The sequence below is a fragment of the Paramisgurnus dabryanus genome, chromosome 12 (genome assembly GCF_030506205.2).
Source record: "Paramisgurnus dabryanus chromosome 12, PD_genome_1.1, whole genome shotgun sequence".
NCBI classification, from domain to species: Eukaryota; Metazoa; Chordata; class Actinopteri; order Cypriniformes; family Cobitidae; genus Paramisgurnus; species Paramisgurnus dabryanus.
In genome coordinates, this window is record NC_133348.1 from 20290061 (window position 1) to 20310065 (window position 20005).

General features: G+C 36.6%; 2 protein-coding genes across 2 annotated transcripts; one reads left to right on the forward strand and one right to left on the reverse strand.

Moving 5' to 3' along the window:
* The first annotated feature begins 1010 nt into the window (after positions 1–1010).
* On the forward strand, positions 1011–6292 carry LOC135738618 (uncharacterized). Its single transcript, XM_065256698.1, has 6 exons — positions 1011–1029; positions 2692–3015; positions 3175–3288; positions 5690–5764; positions 5999–6063; positions 6182–6292. The coding sequence occupies exons 1-6, from the start codon at positions 1011–1013 to the stop codon at positions 6290–6292; spliced, it is 708 nt and encodes a 235-aa protein (XP_065112770.1).
* Positions 6293–6906: 614 nt separating this feature from the next.
* Positions 6907–9682, reverse strand: LOC135738915 (uncharacterized). The gene is made up of 7 exons (XM_065257091.2): positions 9544–9682; positions 8573–8881; positions 7668–7985; positions 7422–7538; positions 7254–7325; positions 7079–7140; positions 6907–6999 (listed from the first exon to the last, which is right to left on the reverse strand). The coding sequence occupies exons 1-7, from the start codon at positions 9590–9592 to the stop codon at positions 6946–6948; spliced, it is 981 nt and encodes a 326-aa protein (XP_065113163.1). The 5' UTR covers positions 9593–9682; the 3' UTR covers positions 6907–6945.
* Between the last annotated feature and the right edge of the window lie 10323 nt (positions 9683–20005).

The following is a 20005-nucleotide window of genomic DNA, read 5'->3' on the forward strand; positions in this document are numbered from 1 at the left end:
TATCCCCTCTAGTCAGAACGTCCGTTTTGATTTACACCCAGCAATGCATTATTTGTCAAAAAAAAGCAAACAGTCCATTCTCATCCTTTATTCTGATTTATGAACATAAACACCACAGTCTTTAATCATAGTTTTTTCTACAGTTGCACAATTAATGGCAATATCCAGATAAATGTCAATATTGTTGAGTCATCTCGTCAATAAAGAGAAAACGATTCTCTTTATTGTTCTTTAACATCAAATCCATATTTCAGCTATTATCCACTAGGTGGCAATCTTACCCAACTATAAACTCAATACTAAAAACACCATGTAAAGCCCGATTGTTAGTCCAGTATTCTTTGTTCTTGATAGGTCTTGATAATTCTCGCTTAATGAAATCTCTTCTCACAGAATAATTCAGAAAGGTACAGGAAGTGATCTCAGACTGTGGTTGTTATTCTTTGGAAAACTTCAAGTTCCTGTTTAATTTCTTGCATGTTTTCTTATTCTATATATTGTTAGTCATGCTTACACAAGTAGTTATTTGTCAGTCTTTTTGTTTGAACATTACAGTAGAAACACTGTTTCCCAATTAACACACATACTTTAATGCGCTGTATATGTCACTTTGGATAAAACAAGCTTAATGTGTAAATGTAATACCCTAGAGAATTAAACCTGTAAGAGTGAAATAAAACAAAGAAAATTTCAGGTGAAGGGCTATGAAAATAAACCTTAACAATATATGGTTCTGAATGTTGTTGTCTTGTGTGTGCTGCTATCAAGGTGTAAATATCCCATACCCCAATCCACCCAATGTAGTTCTGTTGGCTATGGCCAAAACAGTGACCTGTTTGAGCATGACTTAAATAGGAAATATAATGTGTATGTGAAAATACAGGAACTAACAATTTACAGGAATCACAGAATAAGATCAATGTTACCATCTCTGCATTACTCTGAGAGTTTGAACATTACTGAGTGTGGATTAATAAAACATGAGGGACTGTTTATACATTTTTTTATTTATGCTTCACATCAGTGCAGGTAAGATCAGTATTTTAGAATCAGATGATATATTACACAGCTGTCACTTCTTGTGATTGTACATTTTTATTTAAAAGTTCATTTGAAAACTGATTTAAGGGGTTAAATGTCTTCAAAGTGTATTTTTTTGATGGACAAAAAATGTCTGTAGAAATTACAGTATTACTGGCAGCTGGTTGCCAGTAACTTACTGTAGATTTTACATGTATGTTATTTACTGGCAACAGTTTCAAGTTAAATGAACATTAAACATTTTCAGTCTTTATCTTCTAAGTTACTGGCAACCAGCTGCATAATTACAGCTATTTTTTTACCATGCTATCTGATTCTATTTAGACCATATAGGGACACTTATTATTTTGATTTGATTTTAGTTGATTTTATTAAGCTATTTCCTTTATTAAATCTCTTAAAATCTGTAGGCAATAACTGTGCCCATAGGTGTCATTTACACTGGGGACGGTGGGGACATGTCCCCACCACTTTTTGAAATGGCTGATTTTGTCCCCACCACTTTTTGAAAGCATATGGTTAAAATGTTCTGAAAAATTTAATAAAAAATACCTGTGTGACTTACACTGCAAAAATTTACTTTCTTACTTAGTATTTTTGTCTTGTTTTCAGTAGAAATATCAAAAAATTCTTAAATTAGAGATGCTTTTTCTTGATGAGCAAAATGACCTAAGAAAATAAGTCTAGTTTTTAGACAAAAATATGCAATTTAAGTAAATTTGTGCTTAAAACAAGCAAAAATATAGAACATTTTGCTTAAATTAAGTGTTTAAGAAAAAAATCTATCTTATTTTTAGATTTTTTTCTCACCCCATTGGCCGATATTTTTGCTTGTTTTAAGCACATATTCACTTAAATTGTATATTTTTTTGTCTAAAAACTAGACTTCTATGATTTCTTACGTCATTTTGCTCATCAAGAAAATACATCTTGATTTAAGAATTTTTAGATATTTCTACTAAAAACAAGACAAAAATACTAAGTAAGAAAGTCAGATTTTCAAGAAAAAAATTCTTAGTAAAATATCTAAAATATTCTTAAATTAAGATGCTTTTTCTTGATGTGCAAAAATCTAGTTTTTAGACCAAAAATATCAAATTTAAGTGATTTTGTGCATAAAACAAGCAACAAAATCTGCCAATGGGGTAAGCAATTTTTCCTTGAATTTTTCTTGAAAGTTTTTAAGAAAAATGTTCAAGATTTTTTTGCTTACCCCATTGGCAGATTTTTTTGCTTGTTTTATGCACAAAATCACTTACATTTGGCATTTTTGGTCTAAAACTAGACTTATTTTCTTAGGTAATTTGCTCATCAAGGAAACGCATCTTAATTTAAGAATTTTTTGACATTTTTACTGAAAACAAGGCAAAAATACAAAGAACATTTTTTCTTGAAAATAATTTTTGCAGTGTACGACTGGTTTTGTGGTCCAGGGTCACATATGTTGCGTTTGGCTGAGCTGGTTTTGCAGGGACTGTTACATGTGCAGTCGACATTGTTAGGGTTTTATGCTGAGTATTTTTTGTCCCCACCACTTTTCAACACAAACTGACGCCCCTGACTGTGCCTATATTTATTAAATGTTACAAAGGATTTATAATCAGTGTTATTAAATATGAATAAAATTTGTATCCTTATGTTCTCAATCAGGATGTCATTTGGTTCAGACAAAGACAGAAAGCACTGAAGAGCTGACTGGATATCTTGGAGAGTCTGTAGTTCTGCCCTGCTCCTGTACTGAACCACTGGCTAAACCTGAGCAGATTAAATGGCGTTTTAATATAGAAAGCATTAATTATGAAGAAATTTACCCATCTGAACACATTGAGAGGTACAAAAACAGAGGTAAACTGTTAAATCAAACCACACCAGGAAATCTCTCTCTACATCTCTCATCACTGACCAAAGAAGACCAAGGAGACTATCAGTGTTCTGTGTCTAACAGGTTTATCTTCATCAGACTTCATGTTAAAGGTAGATTTTATCTTCTGTGTGTTGTTACTTGAACAACATTATTATTTGTTTTGTTTGAGAAATCCAAACTGTTAAAAAGCTGAGGTAAAGATGTAGGATGACAGATGCTCTGTTGTGTTACAGTGTTATATTCACTAACAATGATTTTGCTCTGAACAGAGCAACCAAAGGTCTATTCATCAACATATCAACCTTCACAACAAACACACAAGCTTATAACAACTCAACAACCAGAAGACAGATCAACACATCAACCATATGGCATACCTCTGTGTAAGTCATGGACTTTTTTGCTTTACAAAAATGATCAATGTTAAACATCTTCACAACATCTGTCAAAGTGTTATATTTGGGTATTTGATATGAAATGCTGTATTCATCTAAAGTCGTTTTGGTTACACTTTATTTTAATAGTCCACTTTAGACATTCTACTAGAAATCACTTTCCACAATTTCAACTAACTTGCATTAATATGCAACTATATGTCATTAGAGTATTAGTAGACTGTACGGGTTAGGTTTAGGGAAGAGGTTAGGTTAGTGGAATACGTTGACATGCATCTGTGTAAGAAGCCACCCACTAACCTGTGAAGGGAGCTCGTGTTCTTTCCTTCCTTAGCGCTTCTAGAAGAACAATTCCATTTATTAGGTTTCAATTTATTTCTTTGAGCTCTGTGGTGAAATTATAATCTGACTAAAATTATAAATTATCAAAATTATTCTGATGTGAAAGTGTTTCTGTGCCTTAGTAGATTTATCTAAATAAAATGAGTAAACTGTGTTACAATTTTTTATTTTTATTTTTTTTATCAAAATATGTGTTAAAATAACATAATAATTTGAATACTTTGAGTAATTTTAAATGAACACATAATTGAGTAAATTCAACTTCATTTTATCATGTATAATCCACTTAACTTTGTAAGAAGGAAATTAACTTAATATTTTTGTGTTGAAACTACGTGATTTTATTATTAAACATAACCAACTAGGCAGTGGACTCGTAGTTCCCAGCATGCTTTGCACGGGACTGCATTTGAAGAGTATAATTTGAATTTAAACTCTATTTTATGTGTTTTTAACCAAAAAGAAAGATTTGTTCGTTTTTAATGTTCATTTATCTTCGAGATTTGGAAGAGTTTCTGTTTCTTCTTTTGAGTTTTGTAGTTACCATTGTTCAGAAGAGGGTCACGCTTTACAGCTGCCCAAAACAAAATTGGGTGGTGGCGGGCATTGATTGAATAAACAATTCGTGCCCTCATCTCACAGAAATATGAAGTCTAAATCAATGTTTATAGAAACAACAACAAACCATAAAACATCTATATTTTAGGCAATTCTCCATTTAACCTAAAATGGGGAGGCGATTACTCCAATCATATTTTCAATAGAGGCAATTCAACTAATCTATGCGCCCTACAGTATATTTATCTTAAAGAGTAACTAAACCCCTGGTCAGAGCTTGACTCCACCCACTGCAATATTTGAAAAATGCAAGAAAAGTGGGCAGATCCCAACGGAGATAGAGGGGACGAACTAAGTGTGTGGTGAGATCGTAACAAGGGCGAGGTGAGCTTGATCCTGCTTACGTCACGAGTTATTTCTTGGACCCAACATCCAATAGGAAAATTCAACTGCAGTAGCCACCGTTCAACCTGAAGAGGGCAGCACTCAGACGTTTTTACACCATATATTGTAGTATTGAAACACTTTATATCCAAATGTCAAAAAACTTACTAAAATCAATGAACAGCACTAATAAAGCATCATTCTTACAGATCATTAACTAAAAAAAGTTGGTTTAGGGTTTAGTTACTCTTTAAACACTGAAAGTATAATAAAAGACTTGACAAGTTTTAAAATGAATAAAGGTTAACAATTTATTATGCCAGGCAGGTTAAACTTAAATCAATCATTTGGTTATTCAATTCGTCAATAAAAATATTAACAACTAAAAAGATCAGCATAGAAAATAAAAGTCACAAAGTCAAAATCATACCTGGCAATTAAAGACACACAGCAGTGTGTTCTGAATACAGATGCTTCCATTATGTTTGAATAAAGTGTGGAGAAGATTCTTGCTAAAGAATGCTTCCAAGACTTTTTTGCCAAGCTACCTTATAAACACAGCTGAGACAAAGAATCATAAAAGTCTCAAATAAGGATTTGGTTGGTCAGGTTCTCGCGAACTGAAGGGACTGTTAACCATCTGTAACTTAGATCTCATCTGGATGAGACACCCCTAACAGGAGTGCAGATTAAGTCTTAAGTTCTAAACTTTTATACACTTTCTCTTAGAATTAAAGACATTAGACCTTTTTAACCATCGCACCATGACCTTTAAAATGACACCAAACATGTAGATGAAACCTTAGTAGCAGCACAACATAGAATGTATATGACATTACATAGATTCAATAGACCTTCAGTGAACCGGAATTTTGGAGAGTAAGACAGAGATGTTGGGTTACCAACACCACCTGGGGATTTTATTGCCTTATAGGTATCTCCACAAGCAAACCCAATGCTGATCTCTTTAACAGATGTCATACATCTGCAAAGATACTTATAGACAGTTCCCAAATCTCTCCCAAATACATTCACATATTTTTGTGCATACGTTACTCATTTATCATGTGTGGGTATTTCTATATGTTTGTTTGCTTCTTCACAGATGTTATTTTAATGCCTGGATTTGCCTCAGTATTGTTACTGGCATTACCAGTATTTATCTACTGGAGATACAAAGGTACACATACAAAACTCATATTATGAACAGACAGCTGGTGAGCTCCCAGTATTTTATATATTTTAAAAATGTATAATTGTATGTATTCACTGATATTTGAAGATAAACAGTTGTTTATAGTGTTGGTCGTCCTCACAGTAAATGTCAAAACCTAGCATGTTAACTGATTAAATTGATCTCTATTGACATAATTTATAACAGCTTGCTGAGATTTATAAGACATTTATGTTGTAGGACATAAAAAGACGAAGAAGGTAAACAGTGAAGCTCCAAAACTAAAAAGAAAACTAGATAATGAGGTGAACACAAATTCACTCTTACACAATGATTACTTGATATATTGATATATGCAATAATGTGTCCATGTGCGTAAATGTAGGCATTTACAAACTCTTTGCTCTTTGTCTCTTTCATTAGGATGAAGTTGAATATTCTTCTGTATTTCTTGTTAAAACAGCATCCACACCAGCTGTCATGAAGAAAGATGCAGTAGAGGACACGGAGTACGCCAGTATCAATGTAAAATGAACTTCAAAACAAGACATTTGATGTTAAACCTCATTATTTCAATTTTATATTGTTGCATTTTGAGAATCCACATGTCCACAAAGCCGCCTGATTCAAAATGGAAAATATAATACAAACATAAATGGTTTTTCATCAGTTGTAGCTGGAACAAGATCAAATGTAAATAAAGTTGTTTGGGTAGTTTTACCCATATAAAACAAATTTTGCGCAACCTTTCTAATATGGCAAAAAAGCTTCAGTGTTTTGTAACAGAAAAATATATTAAGCCTGTGCCAGAATTTCTGAAAAACATTCACATAATGATTATTACAAAGTAATGACTGCTACATAACCATGTGTGGTTTGATGGTGATTGAAAATAATTGCTGTACCATACTGATGTGAAATTCACTCTTATATTATATCAGTTATATCAGTTTATTTGTTTAAAAAAATTACATAAACACAGAAAAAGCACAACATATATCTCTGCTCATTTACAGTATAGATTTCACAGCTTTATTGAGAAGGCTGTTCTGGAAGAAGCTGATATTTCATTTCTCATTCTTACATGAAATGCCACACATGAAGCCACAATCACCCACATACACAGAAAAACTGAAGATTTCTTTAATTTCCTTATAAATTGGGTAAATTCACAATCCATGTGCTATTTAAATATTCAAATGCTGGTTAACATAGAATACACCAGAAAATACAGCTTCATCCTAAAAAGAGAGGAAATGATTAGTTGTTTATAGCACAACTTTACATATATACTGTATATGATAAAGAGTTTGTGCTCACCTCATTTTCCGGTTCTCTTGCTGGTTCTGGAGCATCACTCTCTACCTTCGTATGTTTATCTCCTACAACATAAAACATCTTGGAACGTTAAGACTTATGTCAATACATCAGTATGACAATGAAAATATCCTAAGATATTCTCACTAATATAACAAACACGTGTGTGCGTATATACCTTCGCCTCTACAGGAGTTAAATACCAGAAATATCAGTATTGAGGCAAATGCTGCTATTAAAATAAAGACATCTGAAACAAATACCCACAATGTACAGTAAATGAGCAATTAATTCATAACAAACTTTTCAACATAAAAATTGTAAAGCAAACAAGCCTTTGACTTACACAGAGTTGTGTTATGTGTTTGATGTGTTATTTTGTTTTCTGGTTGTTGAGTAAGCTCATGTGTTTGTTGTAAAGGTTGATATGTTGATGAATACATTATATGGACCTGTGGTTTCTCTGTTTAGAGTAAAATCATTGTTAGTGAACACTGTAATATAGCGTCTTCCTACAGCTTTACCTAACAGTTTTTTTTAAATGAGATGATTTGCAATGAAGATTAAAGTAATAATGGAAAAAGAAAACTACCTTCAACATACAGTTTGACCTGGGCAAACTTCACAGATGACAGAAAACATTGATAGTATCCAACATCTTCTTTGGTCAGTGATGAGAGCTGTAGAGAGAGATTTCCTGGATTGGTTTGATTTAAAAGTTTACATCTGTTCTTGTACCTCTCACTGTGTTCAGATGGATAAATTTCTTCATAATTCTCCTTTTTTATATAAAACTTCCATTTAATCTTGTCAGGTTTAGCCAGTGGTTCAGTACAGGAGCAGGGCAGAACTACAGACTCTCCTAAATATCCAGTCACCTCATCTATCTGTGTCTGAACCAAATGACATCCTGAAAACAGATTTATACAAATTATGATCATATTTCAATTTAAACAGCATAAAAACAGATTAGTCTGTGTCTGAACCAAATGACATCCTTAGAACAGATCTATATAAAACAGACATATCATAACAATTCACTAATAGGAGAATTTCAAAGATTTAGACAGATTTACAGGCTGATAAATTGAATTACCAAACACATTGAGGTTTTAGTGAAGACCGGTGTCCACCTCTTTTGCAGAATGCACATCTACCTGTTAGATCCCTCTCACAGACAGTTATATGGAAATGTGATCAGGTGAAAGTAAGTAGTAATAATTGGGTTTTATAATAACTGTTTCCCCCGATTTAAAGTTCTTAGTAAGTACTGTAGTCTGTACCAACACAAAACTATCAAAAATTCTGTCAAATTGGATCTGATAGGTTTGCTCTGAAGCACATAAAACAGATAAAATATTTTGTGGCCATGATCAATCAGCTTAAGGTGAGGAGTGAATTATTATATAAAGATTCAGATGTTTTATATTTAATCTCCAAAAGCAAAATTATGTTTAGATCAGTTTTGTGACAGTTTAGGAAGAAACATTAATTTACCTTGAACTGTTAAGGAAACATCTGTAAAACTGTTTGGTTCTGTCATACATCTAAATAACCCTTTATCTTCCTCTCTGAGGTCAGGAATAAGAAGGGACAGATTTCCTGGAGATTTTTCAATAAACAGCTTTAGTCTGCCTTTGAATGTATCATGTTCAAATACATTCATCCATTGTTTTCCATTGTAAATGTCCCATGTAAATGTGTTAACTGTAGACTTTGGGTCATCACAGGAGCAGGCCAACAGGACTGAACCACCTGTGTATTGTGTTACTTCTATTCTCTTCTGCTCATTCGAAAGATTACAGCCTGTAAACAAAAGAGTTAAATCAGCTTTCAAATGAACTTTTAAGGTATAAATATACAATCATAATGATGAAATGACAGTTGTAAAGATCTCATCACCTTGTGTTTTTTAAACTGTTGAACAAAGTAGTTTGTAAACATTTGTAATATTAAAAATAATTAATGTGAATTATAAGATAATTTCGGTATAATTCGTATTGAACAATAGGCAATGGTACTCAAGTAATTTCCACATCTTATCACTGTTTAATAAAGAAAAACACTTCCTGATATATTACAAAACATGCAACATATCTGTTTGATTAAAGATCCTTTCGAATTTTTCCATGATTGGTTATTTACTATTTAATAAGAGATTTAACAATAAAAAAAATTCAGAAGAACTACAACAATTAGCAACTACTAGGAAAAATCACAGATGGATGAAAGCTATTTAATCTCAATTACCTCTAGATAGTGATTAGATGAAATAGACTGTAAATAAATAACATAGTTATTTTCCGTTTGTTTAACTAGGCTATTTTAACCAGATTCTTTCGTATTCATCTGATACTAAGTTAATACTTAAATGAAACACTTGATAAGATCTCCAATAAGTTTCCTCTTTGTAATTATATAACTTTATAATTCTTTCTACACAATAAATAAATAAATAAATACCTTACCTGTAGTGAAGTGAATGATAAAGAGAGAAATGTATAAACAGATTATCATGACTGGTTTTTATTAATTCTCACTCCATAAAGTCTCATCTCTTAGAGTACTACAAGATCACAGTGATTTCATCCTGTGGTTGTGTTTCTTAAGAAACTTCAAGTTCCTGTTTAATGTGCAAATGTTGCTGTATAAATGTAAGTTTCCTGCAAGTCATGTCACACACAGCTTAAACTTCTCTTTTTATTTTTTACTTAATATCAACTTTTTAGTGTGTGTGTTGGGGAAAATATTACATTTTACATACAGAAATGCATATCTAACAACGTGTTTTAACAGTCATAAGGAAATAATGAAGTGTCCTTACCTGCAGTTCCAAATGGTGTTGTTGTGTCCTATTAGTTTAAGGGCACTTCAGGGAGGAGAGTCAACATGCTCCAGATAAAGGGAAATTGATTGTTTTCATTCCTTTATACGCCAAGTGTATTTCAATCGTCCACACAATGTGACATTACTCCCTTGAAAGTTTACATCCAGGAGCTCTGATCTTCAAAGGGATTAGGGGGTCATCACTTTCGATTGGAATTCACATACTGATTCACGAGCTAGGGAGCTTATCTTTGGCTGTTTACACTTGGCATTAACATGCGTTTTCGTCGATCGGATCACAAGTGGACGACGTTAATGCCAGGTGTAAACGGTGTTCAAAACGTTTTGAACGCGTCCACTTTCGACCACTTTCAACCACATCCAGAGGTAGTCGAAACCACTTTCGATCGGATCGCTTTGGAGTTGCGGAACGCAAATGTGGTTGAATGTGTTCGAACAGCCACACGCGACCGCCTTCTCTCCGCCCATTTATCTAATCTGAGGTATTAAACACAAGTTTTACGTCTTTTTTTGACTTCTGGCGTGAACATCCGGTGAACAGCGCTATTTTTAGCCTTTCATTGATAAAACTACTGCGGGTGATCTCCGTAGTTTCGTTTTGAAAGCGTGAAAGTTGCGCGATCCTATTTCATCAATTGCGCTGAAAATTCAGAGAAAGCTCCAACAAATAAACATACAAAACACTGTGCAGCATGTTTACTTGCTAAACAAGCAGCGGGCTCCGACATAATATAAGTTTGCGTTCATATAAACTCATAATTACTCCCGCTCGCGTTTGAATGACAGCAGGGAGACTCGCCCACCGTCTCACAGACCACCCCCTCACTAGCCTAGAAATCTAGACGCACCCTAGCGGCCGCAAAATATATTTGCTGCCAGGGTTTAGTCTAGGCACTCACAATACACTTAACAGCTCCAAAAACCAAAATTTGGTCAGGCCAATCACATCGTGTGTAGCGTCTGTGGGGCGGGCTTAACATGATGACGACAGAGCTGCAACTGTTCCTACTTGAAAACAAAGAATGGCTGCTGCTGCTGGCGAACAGCTTTCTTTTGAAGCGGCTTTGGCCGCGACTCTGGAGGACTGTTTTTCTTTGAGAGAAGAGCAAATAACCCTACTGAAGTCCTTTTTAAGCAAGAAAGATGTGGCCGACTGGTTACGGTAACTACGTCACCTTCTTCGTTGCTCTGATTGGTCATAGCGCTATCCTATTGCGTGCAGAGGCATTTTGAGGGACAACCTTATATCCCGCCCCTTGCATTGAGCCGTTTGTGTGAAGAGTTGCCAGACCTTACATCTTGATGTAGGTCTGGCTAACCAGGCTACCCCCTCACAGTATTCAGGACAGATGCGGTCGAAAGTGGACAAAAGAGACGGATTTAAATTAGGGATGTTAACAATTAATCGATCTTCGATTAATTGTCGATAAGAATTTACTCGATAAATATTAACGATTGTTGAAAAACAAGATCATGCATGTGTGTGCGGCGCCTGCGCAAAACACATACAGTCGGAGAAAAAAAATTAAGCGAGCGCGCTAAAGTTAAACTACTAGCTATGATCACAACGATGCTCGATGCCAAGCACACGCATGTGCTTTTTAACGTCATGTGTTATCATGCGAGACGAGGCTGGCTGCCAACGCAACGAAATGACATCCGCAGTGGATCTGATCCGATGCAGAAAATGCAAATACGTTTAGGATACTGAAAGCAAAGACCCTCTTCAGGCAAGCCTGCAAGATTAGCATAGCAACGCTGCTATATACAGAGAAGGAGATCAGAAGCCGTTTTTAATGAACAGATTAAAATGTAATCTTAAATTATGGCAAGAAACTGTCAAATGTAAACTGTAACTGACTGTCGTTACACCCTGAATGCCCGCAACATATATCACTGATCATCATTATTGACTGGCTGAGGCGCTGCGTGTTTTCTAATGGAAGGTTGCCATCTCCGTAATATAAGCATCTTTGCTGAAAGTACGTCTAAGCTGAGGTGACGACGAGAAAAGTGCCCTTCGTGTGCTTCTTGGATATAATTACAAACAGTGTTTATCAACGACTCGGAAAGCGAGGTAAACAACTTGATAAATAACACTTGATGATAATAAAACTGTTATTTTGACATGGACTTTCATGCGTCTGTTTCATGAGAGGCGGAGTTATACACTGTGTCTATTATTCATTATATTTCATTACGAGATAAGTTTAAATTGATGATTTTATCAAAACAACAACTACATTGACTCATTTTACAATCCCACTAGCATGTTATTTAGACAAAATAAAATCTTTTAATTCGCGTGAGGAAGCTGTCGTTTTTATGCACACTTTTATGTCATTGGCTATATGCCACTGCAGTGAAGGCTTATTGCACTATTACTGTTAACGATTATTCGATTGATTGATCGTTAATTTAAATGATCATCGAATATGGGAAATTGCATAAATTGACATCCCTAATTTAAATACCAGGTGTAAACGTAATGTGTCTCTCTCGTCCACTTGTGATCCGATTGATGAAAACACATCTTAAAACCAAATGTAAACAGCCCCAAAAAAGATAAGTGGCCGTGAATGTGTTTGTGTGTGTTTGTGTGCATGTGTGCGTGTGCGAATGTGTGTACCTGGTAATTATCACTTTATGGGGACAATTGGGGACAAATTCCTATAAGATAGGAATACCAGTGTTTTTGTGACCTTGTGGGGACATTTTGATGTCCCCATGAGGAAACAAGCTTATAAATCAAACAGAATGATGTCTATTGAAAATGTGAAGTAGCAGAATGGTTTCTGTGATGGTTGGGGTTAGGGAATGGGGTAGGTAAGGGGAATAGAATATACATGCATTATGTCTATGGAATGTCCTCACAAAACATGGAAACCAGAATGTGTGTGTGTGTGTGTGTGTGTGTGTGTGTGTGTGTGTGCGTGCGTGCGTGCGTGCGTGCGTGCGTGTGACCATCCGCTCTGGTGGCACAATTTTCCAGTTAGTGATGAGCGTTTCGCTCAAGTGTTTAAAGAATCCTCCCTCACTAATAAAATGACCATTGGTGGTGGAATGATACAAACAGTGAAGCGGTTACTGTTATGTTGTCAGTACAATATCGCATGGCTGTGAAGGGCTCTTAGCCAATCAGTTTCGAGAACCAGAAAGAACCGTTGTATAAAAAATAAATAAATAAATATATACAGTGAGAAAAATAACTATTTGAACACCCAGCTATTTTGCAAGTTCTCCCACTTAGACATCATGGGGGGGTCTGAAATTGTCATCGTAGGTGCATGTCCACTGTGAGAGACATAATCTAAAAAAATCCAGAAATCACAATGTATGATTTTTTAACCATTTATTAGTATGATACAGCTGCAAATAAGTATTTGAACACCTGTCTACTGTATCAGCTAGAATTCTGATCCTCAAAAACCTGTTAAAATGTCCACCTCCACTCCATTTATAATCCTAAATTAGATGCACCTGTTTGAGGTCGTTAGCTGCATTAAGACACCTGCCCACCCCATACAATCAGTAAAAATCCCACTACTAACATGGCCAAGACCAAAGAGCTGTCCAAAGACGCTTAAGACAAAATTGTACACCTCCACAAGGCTGGAAAGGGCTACGAGGAAATTGCCAAGCAGCTTGGTGAAAAAAGGTCCACTGTTGGAGCAATCATTAGAAATTGGAAGAAGCTAAACATGACTGTCAATCTCCCTTGGACTGGGGCTCCATGCAAGATCTCAATAGCTGTGTTTGCACTATCGGGCTTCAAGCGGGCGTGCCAGTGCCTGCAGAGGCCTGTGGCGTTTGCATTGTCACTTCCGGGGCATGATCGTGCTTCACTGGTGCTTCGTTGGGGCTTAAGGCCCGGCTTTTCTGGCCCGCCGAATTCCTTGGGCCAGAGCGGGCTTCTCCGGGCTAGGGGAGTGGTAAAGGTCAAAGGCGGAGTTTATCTGAGTCTCTGGCAAGATGCGCATCCATCTGTCTGCAGATTTAAAACTTTAAAAATAATCGGGATCACCAGTAATTTACTGTTTAACGGAAGATGCCTGCTATGTTTGTACTTCGGACTGAAGAAAATGATCTGCATATGTAAAAAACAAAAGACGCGTTACAACGCCAAACCTGCCATGCTAAGGATCCCGGCGCACACCGCTACCGGTTCGGGAGAAGTTTATAAAGTTTCGGGCACAGAACAAAGTGTTTAAAGTGCAACAGTGCTGAGAAATTAAGAATGTGTGTTGGATCATCATTTCATCGTCCATGTATTAAATAAGCGATCACTCGAGTCACGATGGTATCTACAGTCGGTGAGTTAATGCTACATAACGTTTGCATACAAAACACTTAAAATACGATACAAATAACGATTGCATTAGTGTCTTACATGGGTGTTTATTGTGTTTTTTGTGTTATATAGACCCTTTTACAGTTGGTAAACATTGTGACGTATTTGTGTGGGCGGGGCTTAGCTGGAGGCAGAAAGAGCCGCAGAGGCTATGTTGACAAGCTTAAACGAGCATGTTTTAGGAGGGATTTATTAAACATGGATGCAGAATTAGTTTCGGATCTGTCCGAATATGTACAGTCACTGATTCTGCGGGACCGTGACAGGTATTTTTGTAAATTAACTCTTGCGATTTTAACCAGGTTTTAGATATTTCATAGACAACATATGAATTACTTTCAGGTGGATTTGGGTAATTTTGTCTAGGCTTACTGTCTTATGTAACTTATCACTGGGCTAACTATGATTAGCAATGTGGATTATTTTAAGAGACTATTCAAACGATGGCATACACATCTATCGCTGTATGTTTGTTTAACATTTAAGCTAAACAATAGCGCGGTTGGCGACTTTTCACCAATAAAACAGAAACTTGCTGATTTGTACGATAAAACCAACACAACAGTACATATGCATAGATTATTTTACCTGATATGAAGTGTGCACTGCAAACACGAGTATTATTTATGATCGTCTCCGTCTAGTCTGTGCGCCGTATTGCATTCAACCACAATTGTCTTCTTGATATCTGTGAAGAAATGTCTGCCGGGATCCGGTAAAACTTTATTTTTGAACCAAAAGTGCTGTTCCTTCTAATCTGGCAGCCAAAAACACAACGAGATGACATTTTAAAGTCAAAAACTCAAACTTTTAGCGCGCCGGCTATGAGTTCCTACTTATTTTTTGCCTCCAGCTAGAGCGGTGACGTCACAGTGACGTGGGCTGTAAAAGGGTCTATTGTCATCTCTGTTGAATTTTTTAGTCAGCCCTTAGAAAAAGTAACCATGGTTTTATTATATTAGTCATAGCGATGCTTTCTGGCATTTTGGAGATTAATTTGACTCTTATATGAATGTAGCAAACTTTATATGTCGGTGTACTGTATGTGTATTTACAAACCCTTTATACAAAACATCACATGATGTGCTGCTTTCTTTTGTGTCCGTTTTACAGAAAAATGCCAACGTAAAGCTTTCAGTTTGTAATCCAGGAGTTTTTATTTAGTATATGAGAGATGACACAGCAACAGATGAAAGAGCAGGAGATGAAACGAAGATGATGATGATGAGACGACAGGAGCCATGGAGCTTAAAATCCGTCCGGAGGAGATGTCTTTAAATACACCTGTTTGTGCACTGATATAAACTTCATATGTAAATAAAGTACCGCGCTATTATTACTACGGCTGCTTGTCAGTTTATTGAAAATGATTGCTTAATAAGGATCACATCTGAAACACAGAAATGGTATGCAACAAAATGGTAAATATAACCATCATTAACTTAACCACTGTAACATAGCTTTTTAAATACTTGTGTATATTCAGAGTTGATTCTTAACGAGTACATTTTCTAATGATTTCTCAAACGTTTTGAGATGCAAGTAAAGTGATTTTCAGTCTTATTCAGCTATTCGAGGCAGTTCTTTATAGACAAGTATTTATTGATTGACACATTATTGAAATAGCTATTAGACAGTTACCTTGTTTCATGTGATGCTCAACTATTAACGTTTTCATGATTAAAGATATCACATAATGTGTAAGTATGTTTACATCGCCATAGAACTATAATTACAAACTTAACGTTACATATTTAGAGACACGTGCATACCTGTATTTTAAAATAAGATTATTTTACATAAATGTAAAACTAGGACTCGTTAAATTCTTTAAAATATTGTGTATATAGTATAATGGCACATTAGGTAGATGAACGCTTTATTTGTAATTATCCTACTTCATAAAGTTTACTATTGCTTATTGATCTGATATTGTCTCGTCGTGAGATCGCTCGTGTGCAGCCAACATAAACTTCAAGAGTAACACCGCGGATGGAGCAAACATCTCTATCTTCTCATCTTGGCTTTCACTGTGCAAACAGCCGCCTCAGTTATGTTCATTATGTTTGTTGTATGATGATGCAATCTCACTCCCGTCTCCTGTCAGATTGAAGTGACTTCCTCACGGTAAAACAGGCGGAGTTGTGTGACGTTACATCCAGGTAGGCGTATTAAGGGCGGGGTTTTCTGAAGCGCTGCGGCGCTATTGGCTTGACAATGCAAACGCGTCGTGATTTTGGCTACACAGCTGGAGGTCTGAGGCTATTGGCTCCGCGAGGCCCGTTTGAAGCCCTGGCTCGCACAGGCCCGATAGTGCAACTGAGGCTAATGACCTGAACAGAGCTGGGACCACCGTTTCCAAGGTTACTGTTGGTAATACACTAAGACGTCATGGTTTGAAATCATGCATGGCACGGAAGGGTCCCCTGCTTAAACCAGCACATGTCCAGGCCCATCTTAAGTTTGCCAATGACTATTTGAATGATCCAGAGGAGTCATGGGAGAAAGTCATGTGGTCAGATGAGACCAAAATATAACTTTTTGGTCATAATTCCACTAAACGTGTTTGCAGGAAGAAGAATGATGAGTACCATCCCAAGAACAGCATCCCTACTGTGAAGCATGGGGGTGGTAGCATCATGCTTTGGGGTTGTTTTTCTGCACATGGGACAGGGTGACTGCACTGTATTAAGGAGAGGATGACCAGGGACATGTATTGCGAGATTTTGGGGAACAACCTCCTTCCCTCAGTTAGAGCATTGAAGATGGATAAACCAAGGAGTGGCTCTGTAAGAAGCATATCAAAGTTCTGACGTGACCTAGCCAGTCTCCAGATCTAAACCCAAAAGAGAATCTTTGGAGAGAACTTAAATGTGTTTCTTAGCGAAAGGCCAAAAACCTGACTGATCTAGAGAAGATCTGTGTTGAGGAGTGGGCCAAAATCCCTCTTGCAGTATGTGCAAACCTGGTGAAAAACTACAGGAAACGTTTGACCTCTGTAATTGCAAACAAAGGCTACTGTACCAAATATTAACATTGATTTTCTTAGGTGTTCAAGAAAGTTCACTTATTTGCAGTTGTATCATACAGCCTAGCAAAACTCTTATGGGTTTGATGTGGTTCAATCAAAGAGCTACGTGACAAAGACTGGATAAAAATTGTGCGAGGAAAAAAAAAACTTCCTATTTTATTTAAGACTAACATCTTACGGGAAACACAGATTTAGATCACTGTTACAACCTTGCATTAATCTTAGAGTTTGAACATTACTAAGTATTAATAAAACAAGTCATGAAGGATTGCTTTATACATTTCTCTTTTTATGCTTCACTTCAGTGCAGGTAAGCTGGAAACTTCCCATTTTTTACATTACAAATTCTTAAGAAGTACAAGTTAACTTTAGTCTTAAGTTTTCTAAATGATGTCTTACAATTACACTTTAAAAAAATGTTTCGTTCTTCAATTATGAAACTCAAAGATGTTTATAGTGTATTTAAAATACAGTATATAGTTTATCATCATACACAGTTTATAAGACAAGGACAATGAGATGTTCATCTTCACAATAAAACACAACCTATTACGTAGAAATGCATGTTAGTTCATCTGACCATTTCATAGTTAAATAACGAAAAGTCTTGTAATAAAATAACAAGAAGTTTGTCCAGCTCTTGGAAAGAAAGAACAGCTGTGAAGATCTCTTCAGATTGTAAAATATTTAAGTTATATTTATTTAAAAGGCACATTTATATGTTTTGTGCTGTTGCTATTGTTAAAATGGTTTTGAAAACAGTTTGTCTGACTGTTTTGCATGATGTTGTCATACTTTTATCTGAACTATTCTTATTGTTATAAAATTAACTATGCTTTGATTTATGATCTGTCTTTGAATCTGTTAGTAGGCCTAAATGAGTCCTTAATTTACATTATTATCTTCTTTTGTCATAGTGCAAGGAAGTGTGTCTAATTTTAACACTGTTGCACCACCAGGATTAAGTAAGATTACACCAGAATTAAGCAAGAAAATACTATTAATCAACGTCAAGACTTATGTTGATAAGTTATGATTGTATATATTTATACCTATAAAGTTCATTTGAAAGCTGAAGTAACTCTTGTTTGTAGCCTCTAATCTCAGAAATGGGCAGAAGACAATAGCAATAACAGGATACACAGGTGGTTCAGTCCTGTTGCCCTTCGATCTGTGATGACCCACAGTCTACAGTTAACACATTTACATGGGAGATTCAGCGCAATAAAAACCAATGGATGAATGTATTTGAATATGAAAAATACAGAGGCAGACTTGAGCAGTTTAATGAAAAATCTACAGGAAATCTGTCTCTTCTTATTTCTGACCTCAGAGAAGAAGATAAGGGGTATTATAAGTGTAAGTGTCACCGGGTCCTCCCGGAGATGGTTTCCACCCGGACTAAAATTTTCAAACACGACTACTTCCTGGTTTCGGATGGCAACACAATTCAGGGCTGACGAGCAACAGGTATGAGGATTTAACACAACAGCTTGTGATTGGAGGATGTGTTGAAGAGGAGACACATAAATAGATCTGCAGAAACACAAGTGAGTTGAGTTGATTTCAGGGAGAGCTCCGCTCCGCCAAGGGCGGATCAAACACCACTCCTCTGAAGAGTCGGAAGGCACCGTTGATCCGGGGATCGCTTAAAGCAAATGGAAAGAGTGCGGTGGCCGAAGTAGGCAAAAGGAAGGAGTGGAGGCTGTTTGTAAAGGGAGTACCACGGAACAAAGGAGTGGAGAAAGCGGCAGCTGTTTCGGTGCACAGAGGAAGGCCTGGATAAAGTCACGTTTGGAAACGACAGAGGTTGTGCCTGTTGGATGAAGAAGGAGAGAGAAATAAATCGCTGGGCTGAGTATATTGATTGAGGTGATGTTCAAATGACGAAATCTACATGCACTCTTGATGTGTTTAAGCTACTGTGAGAGAACGGCCTACCGGAAGTGTGGGTGAAGGCGTCTTCTAGTCACGGATTGTAGACGAGCAGCGGTGTCATCGGCGTCTGAGGAGGACAAAGGAGATATAACAACAGATCAGTATTGTTGTGAGTACATTGAGGATTATATTGAGCGATTTTGTGGAGGATATCTTGTCTAACGTAGCTGTGAGTCGTCATTTCTAGGATAGCGGCCCTATCACGGAGCAGAGTGGTAGGCGAGCCGGGAAACGGAAATACAGGGGGACACAAGTGGTCGCAACAGCGACGTTTACTTTCTGGCCTTCTATTGTTGACAACGCCCAACGAGCCCAACACAGGTCTAGGAGAGCGGGGTTCTGACCCTATCTTTTTCACGTGAAGTGTGAGGCTTGCTGTGGGTGAGTCTGTGTCTTGCTGTGAGTGTGCACTTTGAGTCATTGCTGTGAGATGCTGTGTTTAAACCGTCAGTAGCCGTGCCCTCCTATAATAGTCGAAGGGAACACAAAGGCCGTGAAAGAGCCGAAGGACTTATATTCAACTGTTGTTCGGAGACGCTTGGATGGAGACCCGGGTGTAGTACCTGTAGTAGACCCCCAGGAGTTGGTTTGGCTCTGTGGAGGCGGTGGTGAAGTACAGCGGTGAAAACAGACCAACCGTGAATAGAACCAAATAAGTGCTGTATTCTACACGAAGAAATTGTGTTATTGTGTAGCGTGACCGCCCCTGTCTATATCTCCACGGCTGTGATCAGAGGAGAGAGAAGGGCAGCGTTCGGCTCGG